Source organism: Harpegnathos saltator, unplaced genomic scaffold (genome assembly GCF_003227715.2).
Source record: "Harpegnathos saltator strain DR-91 unplaced genomic scaffold, Hsal_v8.6 scaffold236, whole genome shotgun sequence".
NCBI lineage: Eukaryota > Metazoa > Arthropoda > Insecta > Hymenoptera > Formicidae > Harpegnathos > Harpegnathos saltator.
This window is the reverse complement of record NW_020230024.1, coordinates 42,926-57,500: the sequence shown is the minus strand read 5'-3', so window position 1 is coordinate 57,500 and position 14,575 is coordinate 42,926. Positions and strand designations below refer to the sequence as shown.

Sequence of the window (14,575 nt, the reverse complement as noted above, 5' to 3'; positions counted from 1 at the left end):
ATGTAAGTAACGACGAATGTCGTGTATTGAATTTAAATGGAACATATTTTCATGTTCTCATGCCCTAGCAGACGAGGACACAGAGGCTCGTATCTTTTGGCGTGTGTTTCCTTCTGGGGTTGTTATGCTTCTGTTTGTCAGCGATTTATATTCCTGTGTTGCTACTTAAAGCAAGAAAATTTGCTTTGCTTTACTCTTTAGGTAGCCTTTTCTTTCTAATGAGGTATGTATATGTGTATATCATTAAAAATGGCATATGCGTGAAAATATCTCTCGTTGTATATCTCCAACAGCAGCATCTTTCTCTTGTTGCAGCTTCTGTTTCTTGTGGGGACCAATGAGCTACACCAAGTCATTATTCACAGCTGAGAAGAGGTTCTTCACTGTTTCATATTTTACAACATTAGCGGGCACGCTTTATTTCGCTCTACATTTGCAGTCAACTCCCCTGACAGTATTTTGTGCTGTTTTGCAATTGATGGCAATGCTGTCCTTCCTAGTAAGTCACGTACCAGGAGGTACAACTGGCCTAATGTTTTTTACAAGAATGTTCAAATCGTCTGTACAATCAACTTTACCTGTATGACATCATCATTTTTAAGATATCAACGTTTCATAATAAAAATAATAATATCCTCTCCTCTATACAGCTATAATCTACAAAGATAACGTATAAAGAATTTTTCAAAAATATCACATAAGGTTTGTATAAAATGATTGATAAAGATAATTTATTGAATAAATCTACATATATGGTTGTCAGCATTAATACGCACAAGGCTGATGACCGAGAGAAAGAAGAAAAATGAGAAAGTTCAATTTAATATATATAGATTTCATCACTTACATTGTACACAACACAATATCGTATAGTATTGTATAAATGTTGCAATACTCATTAGCTCTTGGTGCTGGATGCTCTGATGTTGATTCTACATATTGAACTAACAATGTGAAATTGTACTGACTGGTCTGGTACATAATGTAATAATCTTTATACAAAAGAGAAAAAATAACCGACGTTTCACATTCCTATATTGGTTTTCATTTGACTGTATATAATATTTATATACGGCTCTGGTTCTTAATTTGTCTTTTATATTATTATATTCTATCGGCACACAGCATGTCATAAGACTACTTTTTTTTCTTTTTAACAGCTTTAGTCGCCTTTATCCTATTATTATTTCCTTGTACGCATTTTACCTTCAATGATAAGTAAGTCACACTATTTTTGCGCCTCCCAGAAATGGAATCTTCTGAAAAGGGGACGTGTTTCGGCAAATCTGTATTATCAGTCATTAATTTTGATCCAGCGAGAGGTAACTTGGCTTTATCTTCTCCTGTATTTTTGCATCGATCTTCCTCCTCGCAAATATTTGCGTGTTTTTTATTTTCCGATATATTTCTAAAACTTGTATCATTGGCATAATCGAGATCATTATTGTAAACGGTGAGTTCATTCGACATCGCTTGCGAGATTTGAACGTTTTTCCAACTCACGGTTGGAGGTACAAACGTTCTGTCCTTTCGTGAAGATCTATATCTATATACGTCTGTCGGTGCAATAACTGACCGCACTGGTTTCGAAATATTTGAATTTGTGTCGCAATTCGCATTTATTGTCTTAACCTCATGCATTGTACTTTCGCATGTCTCATCAGGTCTAAAAAGTTGCAACGAACATTTAGGAGGTTCAAAATCTTTAAAGACTTCTGCCACTAGTTTGTATAATGCATGGAATACATTGTCTGAAGACTGCATTACATCACGCTGTATAAGTACAAGTAAAATTATATCAATGTTTTAGAAATTTGCGAGCATGAGATAGTCCCATAAAATAAGGAAAATAATGTCGATACATTACCTTTAAAGCAAGAGCCGCCGTGGCAAATCCAATTGTTTGTAGCGTAATTGTTTTCAAAACAGGTAATAGAAGAACAGGAACTTTCTTGTTCTGTGCCATAACAACAATGTGTTTTATCAAGAGAGGTGGCTCCACATTGGCATCTAATAATATGCAACATACATTGTTTTTCTCTAAAGCCCGTGTAATTATATTAATACCCAAAATGACAAACTTTCTAAAATTCACATATAAGGGTTTAACTAAACTGAAGTTAATATACAAGTTAAATATCTAATTGAGCTTCAAGTTAGAAGAGTTGCTAGAATCGCAACTGCGATACCATCAAGGCACTTACAGTAAATTGTTATCAGGTTTAGTGCTTTCTTTCTCTAATGCTTCTCTCCTGGCTAATAGGCGTTGTTCCCTTGACATGTGTCTAAGCATTGATCCAGGAATTTTAAAACTTGGCTGTCTTATCAAGGGTAATAACCTGTAAGATATTTCAATATTTGTTACAATAGTTTTCCAGATTTCCTCTTTTACAACCACAGTCTACATGGTATACTCACTCATTCATAAGAGTTGTCAATGCTGGATATTGATCAATGTTTATAGTAGGCCTAGTGAATAAATCATACAATAAATACACATATATGTGTGTATATGTGAGAAAAAAATACATGTGTATATATATATATATATATGTATGCACACATATATATATATATATATATATATATAGAGCATAAAATATATAATCTCTGTTAATAAATTATTAATATTTAACAATGTTATAATTCTGAGAATTAATGTATAATTCATAATATTAATGTTAAGCAATATATTACCAGTAGTTCTCATGAGGTTGTGCCAAGAGATTCCGTAAACCTCTAACAGGTCCTTTTTTGGCTGACAAACTTTGTTTTTGTTGTTTCTTAGTTAATACCGGTGTAGCCATGTAGATAGCTGTATATTTTTCTTATGTTCGCCAGTATGTCAAAACATTAAAATCTAAGAGAAATATTTATACATGCCCCTTGAAGTAAAAATTGTAAAAATTTTTTGTAAAATTCAATCATTCATAAACAGGTCTTCTTGAAAAATCAAAGGTTAAGTTCAAGCCACATTTCACCCAACGTTTCAGCAGCACCCGACAAATGTGTTCTACAAGATTTTGTCTTTTTTTCTCTCCTTATAGAAGAAAAAATTCAGCCTCCTCTCTTGCAATCTGTGAAACTTCTATCCATGTAAACTTGTTAAAAACGACAACTATATATCAAATGTTTGAAAGTTAGAAAAATTTAAATTTTCTCAGGTTAAAACATGGAGGTAGTACACCAGACTGGTCTAAAGGGACAATCATATTTTGTTTCAATCACTTGAGAACTACGATGTGAGTGCAAATAAAACAAATTAAAATTATATTTTAAATATTACTATATTTTCTGTGTTATAATGGTTTTTACATTATGCATATATATTATATATATAATTTCATTAATTACCATATATTCGCCGGGACCCATCCATTTGAATGATGATCACATATGTACATGCGAACTTGACTTTGTACGACAAAGATAGTCACACAGGATCCGTCTGCTACGCTCCCGCACGTTCAATTCCTCTTTCCGTATAGTTTTATTTATTTCAGTAGGAACAGTAGGCTTTTAGTAACCCTCTTGCAGAGTTCCTACTCAAACCGCTGTGAGAAAAATTAGGAAATCACAACACAAATACATACTATTGCTACTGTATCGTCCGATATTCATCGTCAGCACTGAAAATCTATAGTATACACAGAGAGGAACCTTCTTCTTCTTCTTCAATAGATGGCTCTGTGCATACAACAGATGCTCCAACGCCACTCACACGCTAGAGAGGAACCTGAGAGCGGCCAACACGGCGTTTTCGGCGACATCGATTTTCCAATTTCCGCATTGGGAAAGGGTGCCATCTGCATCCATTTTGAGAGGGTAACTACGATGCTACATCCATTTTCAGGTCACGGCGGTAAAACCTGCATGTGGTGGCAGTCCGTGTTACATCCACTTTCAGGCGGTTATGTCCGTGCTACAACCATAAGGCCCCTTGCACAATGCCAGGCAACAAGCAATAAGAATAGAAGAAGCAATAAGAATAGAAGCAATAAGAATAGAAGAAGCAATAAGAAAAGAAGAAAAATAGACCAATCACAATTGAGTATTACAAGAATAATCTATTGTGATTGGTCTATTTTTATTCTTATTGCCTGTTACCTGGTATTGTGCAAGGGGCTTAATAGCGTACTACTTGACAAGCACGATCTCGCACATTGTTACACGTTTATAACATGAATTTATAACATGTTAACATGCGCAAAGAAAAAAAAGAATTGACATTGTGTATGATTAATATCATGAAGATCATACAAAGTGTCCGGCAATTAGCTGCCAATCCGAAGTGTGAAGGTAGATTGAGTTGAGGCAAACATAAAAGTCCCATACCGTTTTGCGAGATTCGCGATAATTATCGAGTTATTAATTGGTCTGTTCTTTTCAGTTGCACTGCGGAACTAGTGCAATAAGTTAGAATGAGACAACAATATTTTTTCTGACTTTAACTTACTGCATCAGTTCAGTAGTGCAGCTAAAACGAACAGACCAAGTGACAGAAATCTGAGGAGTGGGAGCGCGCCGACATAAACTACGTTTACACGGCAAGGTTATTCCGGATTAGTAACAACCGTAGTTAGTAAATTCTTTGATTCGATAGGTATATTCTTTTAGATCTAAAAATATACTCTAATCGGATTCGAGACTGCACTAACTACGATAGTTACTAAGTCGAAGTTAGAAGCCGTGTAAACGTATAGCCATAGATGATTGGAGAAACGTTGCAGATGCTCAAGGCAGCGATCCTGAATCTTTTCCCTAGCGTGAACTAATGAAAAGTGAAAGACTTCTGTGAATTGGTGAAAAATGAAAAATTTTATATGAATTTGTGAAAATCGAAACATTTCACACGACAATTGAGTCGTTTAACAGGGCAGTTGCGTTCTGAATAATTCTTAATGAATATCAAAGAAATCAAAATGATCAAAATAATAATGTCCGTGTAGTGCGAAAGATATTACGTGACACGCAAAACCCGTTTGATATGATATCCAAAGAAAATGTTTCAAAATATGTACAGGTACAGGTAATATAAACCTTATGCACCGACGAGATACTGGCCATTTTCCAGCAAGAAACGCTGTGTTACACAAAAATATTTTATTGGCTATGCACTATCTAAAGAGATGTTGCAGATAATATATAGCCAGTAAAACATTAGTGTGTGTGTGACACAATGTTCCTTAGTTGGAAAACGCCCACTATAAAGACTGTTGGATAAAAATACTGCGTTCTGATTGGTACATTTCCGAAAATGAATGGAAATCCACCAATCAGAACGCAGTATTTTCATCCAGCAAAGAATCTAGCGCGAAAACAAGCACCGTGTGCCGCTAACTTTAGAAATGAGGAACAAGGCAGCAGCAGTTTCAGTTGGAATTCTGCAAGGTTACCAAAGTGGTTGTTTAAAGCCAGCGGCACACGGTGCTTGTTTTCGCGCTGGATTGCTTGCTGGACGAAAATACTGCGTTCTGATTGGTGCATTTTCATTCATCTTCGGAAATGTACCAATCAGAACGCAGTATTTTCATCCAGCAAGCAATCCAGCACGAAAACAAGCATCGTGTGCCGCTGGCTTTATTGCATATTTATTGTTTGGTAAAAGTGGCCCCTAAAGCATTAAATTCTACTTCCATATTTAGAGAAACTGGAAAATGGCGTGTGGACATTGTTTCGGAACAGTCCGGAGCCAAAAATAGAATCAACCAACCAACCAACCATATTTAGAGAAATTGCAAGCATCGAAATATATAATATTAAATTCAGTGTCAAATTCAGTGAGTATACATAGTATATTCATGTATATATACATTTATACATACGTATATACACACCACACACACACACACACACACATACACGTACACACACATACAGACCACACATCACACACACACACACACACACACATATGACACACACATACATTTTGTAAATTTTCTCTGCATATTTATCTATATTCTAGCATGCATAGTTTTATGCTCTTCTCTTCGATGCTCTTTGCTTTCCATAAAATCTTGTTGTTTTACTTGCAGCAACAAATATATATCACGTGGAAGAACTGACAAAATACAATATGAATAAAAGCATAGATGCTTTGTCAGAAGAGATTGATGAGTTGCTGCTGCGTAAGTTAGAGTTAACAGAGGAGAAAATTCATGGAAACATTCAAATGGAAATATTACTGAAGGATGGTTACATCGAGTTGGCGAAAGCAAAATATATTCGTGGGAAAGAAAACATTGGTATTTTACAAGTTCCAAGTAATACAGATACCATGCTGTCATTGTTTGACTTAAAAACTAACGGAGCAACGGATGAAGATGACAATATTGTGCCGTGTTTTGATATTAGTTTAAAAAAATCAAATGACAAAGTGGATGGTCCAGGGGACCCTATAAAATGGTTTGGTGTATTAGTTCCACAGAATTTAAAAAATAGCCAGAAACGATTCCAGGAATCAGTTTATCTAGCTATTAAAATAGCAAATATACAAATGCAACTTATTTCAGTATTTTATAAACTTAAAACACTATATATACAGAAAAATAATTTACATTGTCAAAATAATATATCAATCTAGTGAGTCTCTTTGTGTTGTATGGGCTTTTACATTTTATTTATTGTATATTTAGAAATATTTATTAGAGTATGTTAAAGAATACATATTGCTGTGAGCTAAATTATATATAAATCCAGTTGTAGTTATATTGGGGAAACATTTTCTAAGAATGTAAAAATTAAGTTATTAAATAACATTAATTTATATCAATTGCTTTACCACTGTATTGATAATATGATGAAGTAAGAAGAATATTATTTGAAATAAACTCAATCATTTTTAATATAATTTGAATTATCAGTAGCATTATTATTCTATTCAAAAAATTACAAAGGAACCATTGTATTTACTTGTTTATTATCAATATTGAAAGTATTTTGCATGTGTTACAAGATATATTGAATGTTATGATATTTTTATCAAAATATTCAGGAGCGTTTCCTTCGACCACTTTGAAATAATATTTTTGTATAATACGTAGTTTTAAATAATTATTTAACATAGTAAGGCAAAGGATTTTTTTAAACGATCAATGATATATGGTATATAGTACATATACACGCACGCGCACGTATACACACAGATAAGAAAAGAAATGTTACATGCATCTGTTACTTTTACTGATGTACATCAATACATTATGTGTTATACGTTATCTATTACGCAAAAATACGTACATGTATACAGATATACAGGGTGTATAAAAAGTACCGGGATGGTGAAATATCACAAAAACTAAGCATTTCAGAAAAAAATTGTTTCAAACAAAAATTGTAGAGTTTCAAAGGATCTATTTACCGACACTACCTCGGGTTTAACCTCGGGTGACGTCGTCATGGTCAGGGCAAGGTTACCTTGAATTTTTAGCGCTTCTTTAAAATGAAATTTTCCGCACACAGTACATATCAGCGGATTATGTTCGCTGAGATTGAGCTTCCTCGTTTTCTCTCATGAACCCTCTGTAAAATTGCAATCTATTTTTTCTGTAAAAGCAAAATTTTTTTTTTCAAGCAGTACAAGTATAAAACTAACGGCGATAATAATTAATATTCATTCATGTTTAAATTTTGAAGAAATCTCTAAAAGAATACAATATATACACACATAACTAAGACAAGGTCAACTGTTAAAAGTTATTTTAACCAGACGATAATTTCAATTTGTATATATTTTTCTATATTATACCAAATACTCTACCAAATACGCACAGATAAACACAGTATAAAAACTCCAGTCTTTCAGTATGATTTCCTTCTTCTCAGAAATAGTTGTAGAAGCACATATTGAGAATCAAATACGTTCTTTGACTTATAAAAATGTAAAATATCTTTTTTTCTTTCCTTTTCTTATGTATTTCTATCATGTGTGGGTAATAAGGAACGTAGTTTATATAACGTTGGAGTCGTCCGCATTCAACGACAATTTACTTAAATCATTTTAAATACGATTGGTAACATTTCATACTGTGCGTTGTTAATTCCTTAATCTCTTCTGACATTCTTATAGAGAATGTATTGTATGTACATACCTAAATCATTTATCTTTAATTCCAACAGAGCTGAATAAGCAAGTGCCAGATTAAGATAAATTAATTTATACAAATCAATATTATGTTCCACGTTCAATATTTTTAAAACATTTTCTAAAATTTGTATTCGCTGCTTAAGTATTTTTATTCGACAGATTTTGTTAACCTCGTAATATGCGAAATATTGACACGCGCGAGAAACGTCTAGCATAATCGACACATGTGTCTCTCCGGACATTTCAGGAGTGAAATACTCTTCAGCCTCACGAAGATATCCCAATACAGTTGTGAAAACTCTACTCTAGGCATCGTTATAATGTGAAATATATTTATCCGTAAATACATCATTGCGTTCCTCTGCATGTTTTCCCATGTCGGCGAGTATTAATAAATCATCGGACCTCTCCGCGGGCATTGTTTCGCTGTTTCGTTGTTTAAATTACTCAGTTGACGAATATTGTCTTCTTCACTCTGCAATAATTTCCCTCGTGATAAGTACAAAAGTTGGATTCCATTCTTGCCTAGCGTATATAGCAACAGAAGCAGACATCTTTCGACAGTTTTTATACATCAATTCTTTCCGAATCGGATGCTTTTGCTCGTTCATTTTTGAATTATATATCCTCATAAAACTTTTTCAGAAATGAAGATGAAATCAGAAATGAAGCGACGACGGTCAGGATGATCTTTAGCCTCGATAAAACGTTTAAGTTCTACAAAATACAGGGACAATAGCGCTGATCCCTCAGCCCATTCGATAGATTCTACATCCGTCGTTAATGATACACTATTCAATCGCTTTTTCAATAATTTATGTTTGTATACCGCAATTTTGTGTACATACGTTCGCTTGCAAGCGATTGATCTACATGCCGATATACATGGCATGAAATACATGGCTCTTAAAGATAATAATATAAATAAGTCGTCCAGTAAGACTTTAGACGTAATTTCTTCCACGAGCCCAAAAACTGTTGCAACATCAACAGGAGTATAGGATATTCTTCCTCTTCTTTAGTATAAATCCAATGTAACTGCACCGCTTTGTCATAGGATGACAAGATTTTCTCCAACGTATTTCTTTCGAGGGAAATAATAGTCCTAAATAGTAACATGCTCTTATAACTGTAACAACTACGTTGCGGTTCGTTTCTTTTCCGCTCAATAGCTCTACACGTTTCATACTACATAAGTTTCACAAGTATCTTCATCATCATCCAGGTACACATTCACATAGAGAAAGATAAGTAAGCTTGTGCAAGAATTACAATTTCGTTGGTTTTTGAGCCTTGTGAGTCGATGAAATCGCGAAATAATCTGCCCATGCTCGATGCTCGAACGCTCTGCTTCTTTCCCTCAGTTTTTCACCGTAGCTTCTTGTCCGTGAGTCTTTCAACATATCAAATGATGATTTTAAAACCAATAGAAAATCCTCGTCAACGTCCATTGTCAGACGCTCTCTCGACGCTCTCGGTGTTGTTGATCCTCTTCGTTGCAGCGTACTTACGTTGTGGCGCACGCTAAACAAGTGAACGTTAGAGAAAATTATCTCACGGATACTGTGCGACATACAAATGATACGTCGAATGTACGTCACTCATTTCTCATTACTCGATTCGCCAAATTTGTATCTTTCCTCGCTCATGCTTCCGGCAGTGTGCATCTTTGAAAAGAAACGCGTCAATAATTGCCAATACCACTCAAGAGAACTCGTACAAACATGCGAGATTCAGCGCTACGTTCAGCAGGACTAGCATCCGACGAATGATCAGAGGCCGGTGGCGGGTGGGTCAGATTGGTGTATACTTTTATTTATATTACCGATCAGCGATAAACATCTCATCGTATCCTTACAAGATTCTTCGTTTACTCGACCTCACAGGAGCGATCCTTATATCCTTACCTGATTCTCTATAGATAAAATTAAGAACTACTTTCTCGACGAAAGTAAATCAAGAGGTAAATCGTACGGAAATACTAATTACTAATAACGGCAACTGCTTTGACGGTAATAACGAAATATTTATTGACATTTAACTCTCAAGCGAAAATACGCGAAGCGCGTTTACACAAAGAATATCTTATATAAATCTTATTAAGACAATACGATGACCAACTTATCGACAATTTATATTACAGTTTCACAAATATTTATAAATACATAGTATAAAAATTATTAAAGGTTTCTGTAATGCGAATTTCACCCTTTCTTAGGAGTAACTTTCATCACGAATGAACATGATGATAATTGAAGACTAGGTATTTTCTTGTTTCAGCATAAATGGCAGGTATTTTGTACGCGTGTTTGCGCCATGTGTAACACAAAGTATCATCGATGTTGCAATGTCAGCTAAATCGTATGGTATGGTTACACAACAAGTTGCTTTGTTATATAACAAAGTAACAGTCACGTAACATACCATATGATTTAGCTGACATTGCAACATCGATGATACACTATTATGTTTACCGGGAAAGAACATAATTTGTTGTCAAGGTCGCTCAGCCGTAGTAACATACAATCTGTAACTTATAATCTGCTGATATAATATCTGTTGATTTATGAAGAACCATGCATATATGATCGCCAATTACTTATGATATTATTTACCAATTTGTTTATTTCATCGAACATTTCTTTACACAAAGAATCATTACCATACCGATATCTTTCAGTGACTATATCCAATATATTGGAGTGAGTAATTGCTACTTCCATCCAAATCGGCTTTATGAGATCTATCGAGGAATGTGGTGTGCTCAATTTATCTAAAATATGTTGTAAACTCTGTAGTTGCAATTTATGCAATTTCTCTCGCTTAGTTCTATCTTGTTCATAGCCTGCAAGATATTTGTACGCGTTGGCATTGCCTCGCATCATCGTCACATACATTGACATACAAGGATCTTTACTGGTATAGATTATTAGGGGTTTAGTTAGTGTAATGTACTCTTGTGCTGTACGAATACGCGCCAAAACAGCCGTAAAAACTGCTTTGGCATCATCATAACTCGAAAGGTGCTTATCCGTGATCTCAGCAGTGAATCCTTCGAGATCTTGTATCGTGTCAGTGAATACTAACGACTGATCAGACTGCTTTTCGGACTCTTGCGCAGATAATAGTTCGGACTTGCATGTCGCGCGAGGTTCATTTTCTACAGCGTACAATAATCGTTCCCGCGATGACTGCAACAGCTTGAGGCCGTATCTCGCCCAAGTCCAATCAATAACACTCGTAGTTTCTCGATACATATCTGACAAAATCTTATCTGACAAAATCTCTTCGATCGAGTTTTCTCGTTCGTCCATTTTCACACATGTTTTCTGACGGTGCTTGTCCATTATAAAGGAGGCCGCAGCAAGATGTTTCTTAGCTTCGGGAAAACGTTCGTAACTTATGAAAATTTGGGCCAAAGATATCAAATGCGTAGTCCACCCAGTATCGTCTGTATCTGACAATGTCCTATTCAACAACCTCATCAGTAACTTGTGTTTACACACGGCTATTTTATCGATGATTATCCAGTTAGATACTCTATCTGTCTTTTCACTTTTACGCTCCGCTAATAAGTCTCGGAAAACTTTTGTACATAGCACCTCTAGCATAAATTCAGGATCTGACGAGTCAAGGGTGACAGAGGATACAATATCAATAGGAGCCAGATACTCATCTTTATCCGTGACATATGTCAGATATAGCTGTAGTACTTTCTCAAAAGCTACCAGAGACGCTTCACGCTTATGCAGCTTGCTGTAAAAACAACCTAAATAGCGATACGCATCCACAGCTAACAAAATAGCTTTACGATCTGTCTCCTTTCCTTTAAAAAGCTCCGTACATCTGCTAATGTGGAATCGAGCAGTATCTAATTTTGCAGTGTCATCTTCGCTGTCAGCATATATACGGTGCAGCAGTAAGTAGGCATGTGCGAGAAGTACAATATTATCGACGTTTAACTCTTCCGATGTGATTATGTCACGGTAAAATTTGTCCATCTTCGATTTGATCCCTTTGATCATTTTATTCTGTTTCTTGGAAAAGCAAGCCTCTTTTACGTCCGCCATAACCATGCGCAACGATTTATAAATTTCAACATATTCTTCACTAACGTTTATCGTCGAGCGCTCGTCCTCGGTATTCTCGGTATTCTCGGTACCCTCGGCAATATCAACCGGCGATACCGCTGCCGGAATGGATGCTAAACAAGTCAACGTTGAAATATCATTTTCTAGACAATACGTCTATATAGAGAAGAGAGAAGAGAAAACGCTCGTTTCAAATGTACATGTTATTCTTGTCTATTACCAGATTCGATAGATTCACATCCTCGCTCATTCGTGCTTTCGTTAGTGGTCATGTTTTGGAAAGAGAAGCGTTGATCGATCGATGACATCAACGAGGACTCCTCGTGCGAGCACGAGCGTCTTATTGATCACGTTCAAGAGAACTGGCGTCAAGTAATACCACTTTAGCCGTTAGTGAATATAGGATCAGTGTACACCTTCAGATCTTGTTTAGCTGTAAAGCAAGCGACATATGTAAACATACAAATATGTACTCGCATGTGTATCAAAGTATCTTGATCACTTATTCCGGCTGAAACAAGCATTCCTCTCGCCTCGCCTCGAGATCACTTATACAGAGACGGATATCTTTTTTTCTCTCAGATCAAATATCGATAGAAATTGAATATTGTTGAAGGATCAAACACAGAGAGGTGCAATAATAACTGGAATCAACGATAACCGATATATCTTGTTGTATAATAATAACGTCGTATATCGTAGTTTATGTTATCCGAGACGTTCACATGTGTCGGTAAGGTGTCTATTTGGAAGCATATAAATTACTCCTTAATATTATGATGCTCTTTAACACTTCGGACAGTATAGTTAGCATTTCACTGTTTGATTTATCGGCTGGTTCATCAGTCGACTGTCCCGATTCCTTCGATGGATCAAATTGCAATCGTGAAGATTCGTACATTACATCGAACACATCATTAGTACAAATGACTGTTTCAATAACCACCGGCCAGATGTTAAAATCACCATTAGGATGTATTTTCTTTAAAGTAGTTAATAAAATCTGTAAACGTTGTTTATACGATTCCAATTTATTAGTTCCGCTTACATAGCACGCGAAGAGCTTATGCACTCGCGAAATATTTAATATAATCGACAAATACGTCATTGGAGATTTCTCAAAAGTATAGTATGCTTTTTCCTCATCAAGATACTTCATAACAGTCTCAAAAAGTATACTAGCGTCAGTATAACTCAATAAGTAGCTATCTGTGATCGTGGCAGTGAATTCTTTCAGATTTTCCCTTACGTTATCAAATATTAACAATTTATTAGATTCCTCCTTGGATTTTGCTGGAAATAACGATGTTGAATTACACACCTCGCAAAGTTCTTTCGCTGTACCATGCAAAATTCTTTCTTGTGACGAACGTAAAAGTTGTATTCCATATTTTGTCCAATATTTAGCAATATCAGCAGATGCTTGTTGATACTGCTGATCTATCGATCTCTTCTCAGTAGGATTCTTTCGTCCGTCCGTTGTTACGTACTGATTCTCATAAAATTTCTTCATCATGAATGACGCAGCAGCAAGATGATCTCTAGCCTCAGTAAAACGATTGTGCGTTATGAAGTATTCGGATAAAGACTCTACCATCAGAGTCCATGTTGCACAATCTGCAGTTGGCGATAGACTATCAAATCTTTTACTCAATAACTTATGCTGACACCTTGCAATTTTATCAGTGTACACCCGATTCGTTGCTACATGCGTACCTAAACTTGCATGCCCCTTCAACAAAGCATCCATAACTAATGCACCTCTTTTTTCCAGTAAATCTATCGGGTCTAAACGTTTGAGGCCAAAATGCGGCGCGATGTAGAAAGGTGCAGGATACGTTTCTCCTTCGTCAGTGTAGGCCAAGTAGAATTGGAACGCTTCATTGAAAGCTGATAGCGATAATTCCTCATTGTTTTGCTTATGATACAAAATGCCCAAGGACGAATACGCGCTTAGTGCTGTTAAAATAAATTTCTGATCGGGCTCTCTTCCTTTCAGCAACTCTATACACTTCGTAATAGCATCTTCGGCAAACGTTGTTTCCTTATTATCCGTTTCAGCAATACGTATATCAAACAGATACAGATAAGCTTGCGCAAGAGTCGCAATCTCATCTGTTTTTGCATCTTTCGTGATTCTTTCGATTATGCCATTGTACAATATGTTCATCCTCGATAAAATGTCTTTGATCACTTTACCGTGCTGTTTATTACGCTTATTTGTTTTCGCAGCGATTCTAATGTGATAACATGATTTAAAAATTTTAGCGAACTCTTCCCTGACGTTTATTGGAGAGTCTTCGCTGTTACCGGTGTTCACGACTGACTCCGCTGTCGCAATGGATGCTAAACAAGTCAACGTTAAAATATTATTTCGCGAATATCATACAAAAAA

General features: G+C 35.6%; 6 protein-coding genes across 9 annotated transcripts in view; 2 read left to right on the top strand and 4 right to left on the bottom strand.

The window, feature by feature from the left end:
* LOC105181568 (protein transport protein SFT2) overlaps positions 1-858 on the top strand; it is a 1,558-nt gene extending 700 nt beyond the window's left edge. Inside the window, exons 2-3 of one of the 2 annotated variants that reach the window (XM_011138430.3) lie at positions 69-223; positions 316-858. In XM_011138430.3, the coding sequence (XP_011136732.1) occupies positions 69-223; positions 316-586 (426 nt within the window). In that variant the 3' untranslated portion in view covers positions 587-858. The remainder of the gene's footprint in view (positions 1-68; positions 224-315) is intronic. The other variant, XM_011138431.3, reaches the window with a different exon arrangement.
* LOC105181569 (uncharacterized) lies at positions 710-3,648 on the bottom strand. 2 transcript variants are annotated; one of them, XM_011138432.2, is made up of 6 exons: positions 3,355-3,648; positions 2,698-3,077; positions 2,419-2,469; positions 2,205-2,339; positions 1,868-2,084; positions 710-1,773 (listed from the first exon to the last, which is right to left on the bottom strand). In XM_011138432.2, exons 2-6 carry the CDS (start codon positions 2,805-2,807, stop codon positions 1,138-1,140), a joined length of 1,149 nt encoding a protein of 382 aa, XP_011136734.2. In that variant the 5' UTR covers positions 2,808-3,077; positions 3,355-3,648; the 3' UTR covers positions 710-1,137. The 2 variants fall into 2 exon arrangements, with proteins under 2 accessions (XP_011136734.2, XP_011136735.2); XM_011138433.2 differs by having other exon boundaries at positions 1,138-1,773; positions 2,698-2,860.
* A 1,903-nt stretch (positions 3,649-5,551) lies between these two features.
* Positions 5,552-8,435, top strand: LOC105181570 (coiled-coil domain-containing protein 115). The gene is made up of 2 exons (XM_011138434.3): positions 5,552-5,780; positions 6,039-8,435. Exon 2 carries the CDS (start codon positions 6,080-6,082, stop codon positions 6,584-6,586), a length of 507 nt encoding a protein of 168 aa, XP_011136736.1. The 5' UTR covers positions 5,552-5,780; positions 6,039-6,079; the 3' UTR covers positions 6,587-8,435.
* A 153-nt stretch (positions 8,436-8,588) lies between these two features.
* On the bottom strand, positions 8,589-9,680 carry LOC112588522 (uncharacterized). Its single transcript, XM_025298719.1, has 2 exons — positions 9,362-9,680; positions 8,589-9,173 (listed from the first exon to the last, which is right to left on the bottom strand). Exons 1-2 carry the CDS (start codon positions 9,661-9,663, stop codon positions 8,996-8,998), a joined length of 480 nt encoding a protein of 159 aa, XP_025154504.1. The 5' UTR covers positions 9,664-9,680; the 3' UTR covers positions 8,589-8,995.
* LOC105181566 (uncharacterized) lies at positions 9,505-12,544 on the bottom strand. 2 transcript variants are annotated; one of them, XM_025298716.1, is made up of 3 exons: positions 12,401-12,544; positions 9,691-12,293; positions 9,505-9,613 (listed from the first exon to the last, which is right to left on the bottom strand). In XM_025298716.1, the coding sequence occupies exons 1-2, from the start codon at positions 12,486-12,488 to the stop codon at positions 10,654-10,656; spliced, it is 1,728 nt and encodes a 575-aa protein (XP_025154501.1). In that variant the 5' UTR covers positions 12,489-12,544; the 3' UTR covers positions 9,505-9,613; positions 9,691-10,653. The 2 variants fall into 2 exon arrangements, with proteins under 2 accessions (XP_025154501.1, XP_011136731.2); XM_011138429.3 differs by having other exon boundaries at positions 9,705-12,293.
* A 338-nt stretch (positions 12,545-12,882) lies between these two features.
* On the bottom strand, positions 12,883-14,557 carry LOC112588063 (protein KBP homolog; the record flags this gene model as incomplete). The annotated part of the gene is made up of 1 exon (XM_025298732.1): positions 12,883-14,557. A coding segment is annotated over one exon (1,635 nt), but the record flags the coding sequence as incomplete, so codon positions are not given.
* Positions 14,558-14,575: the final 18 nt, after the last annotated feature.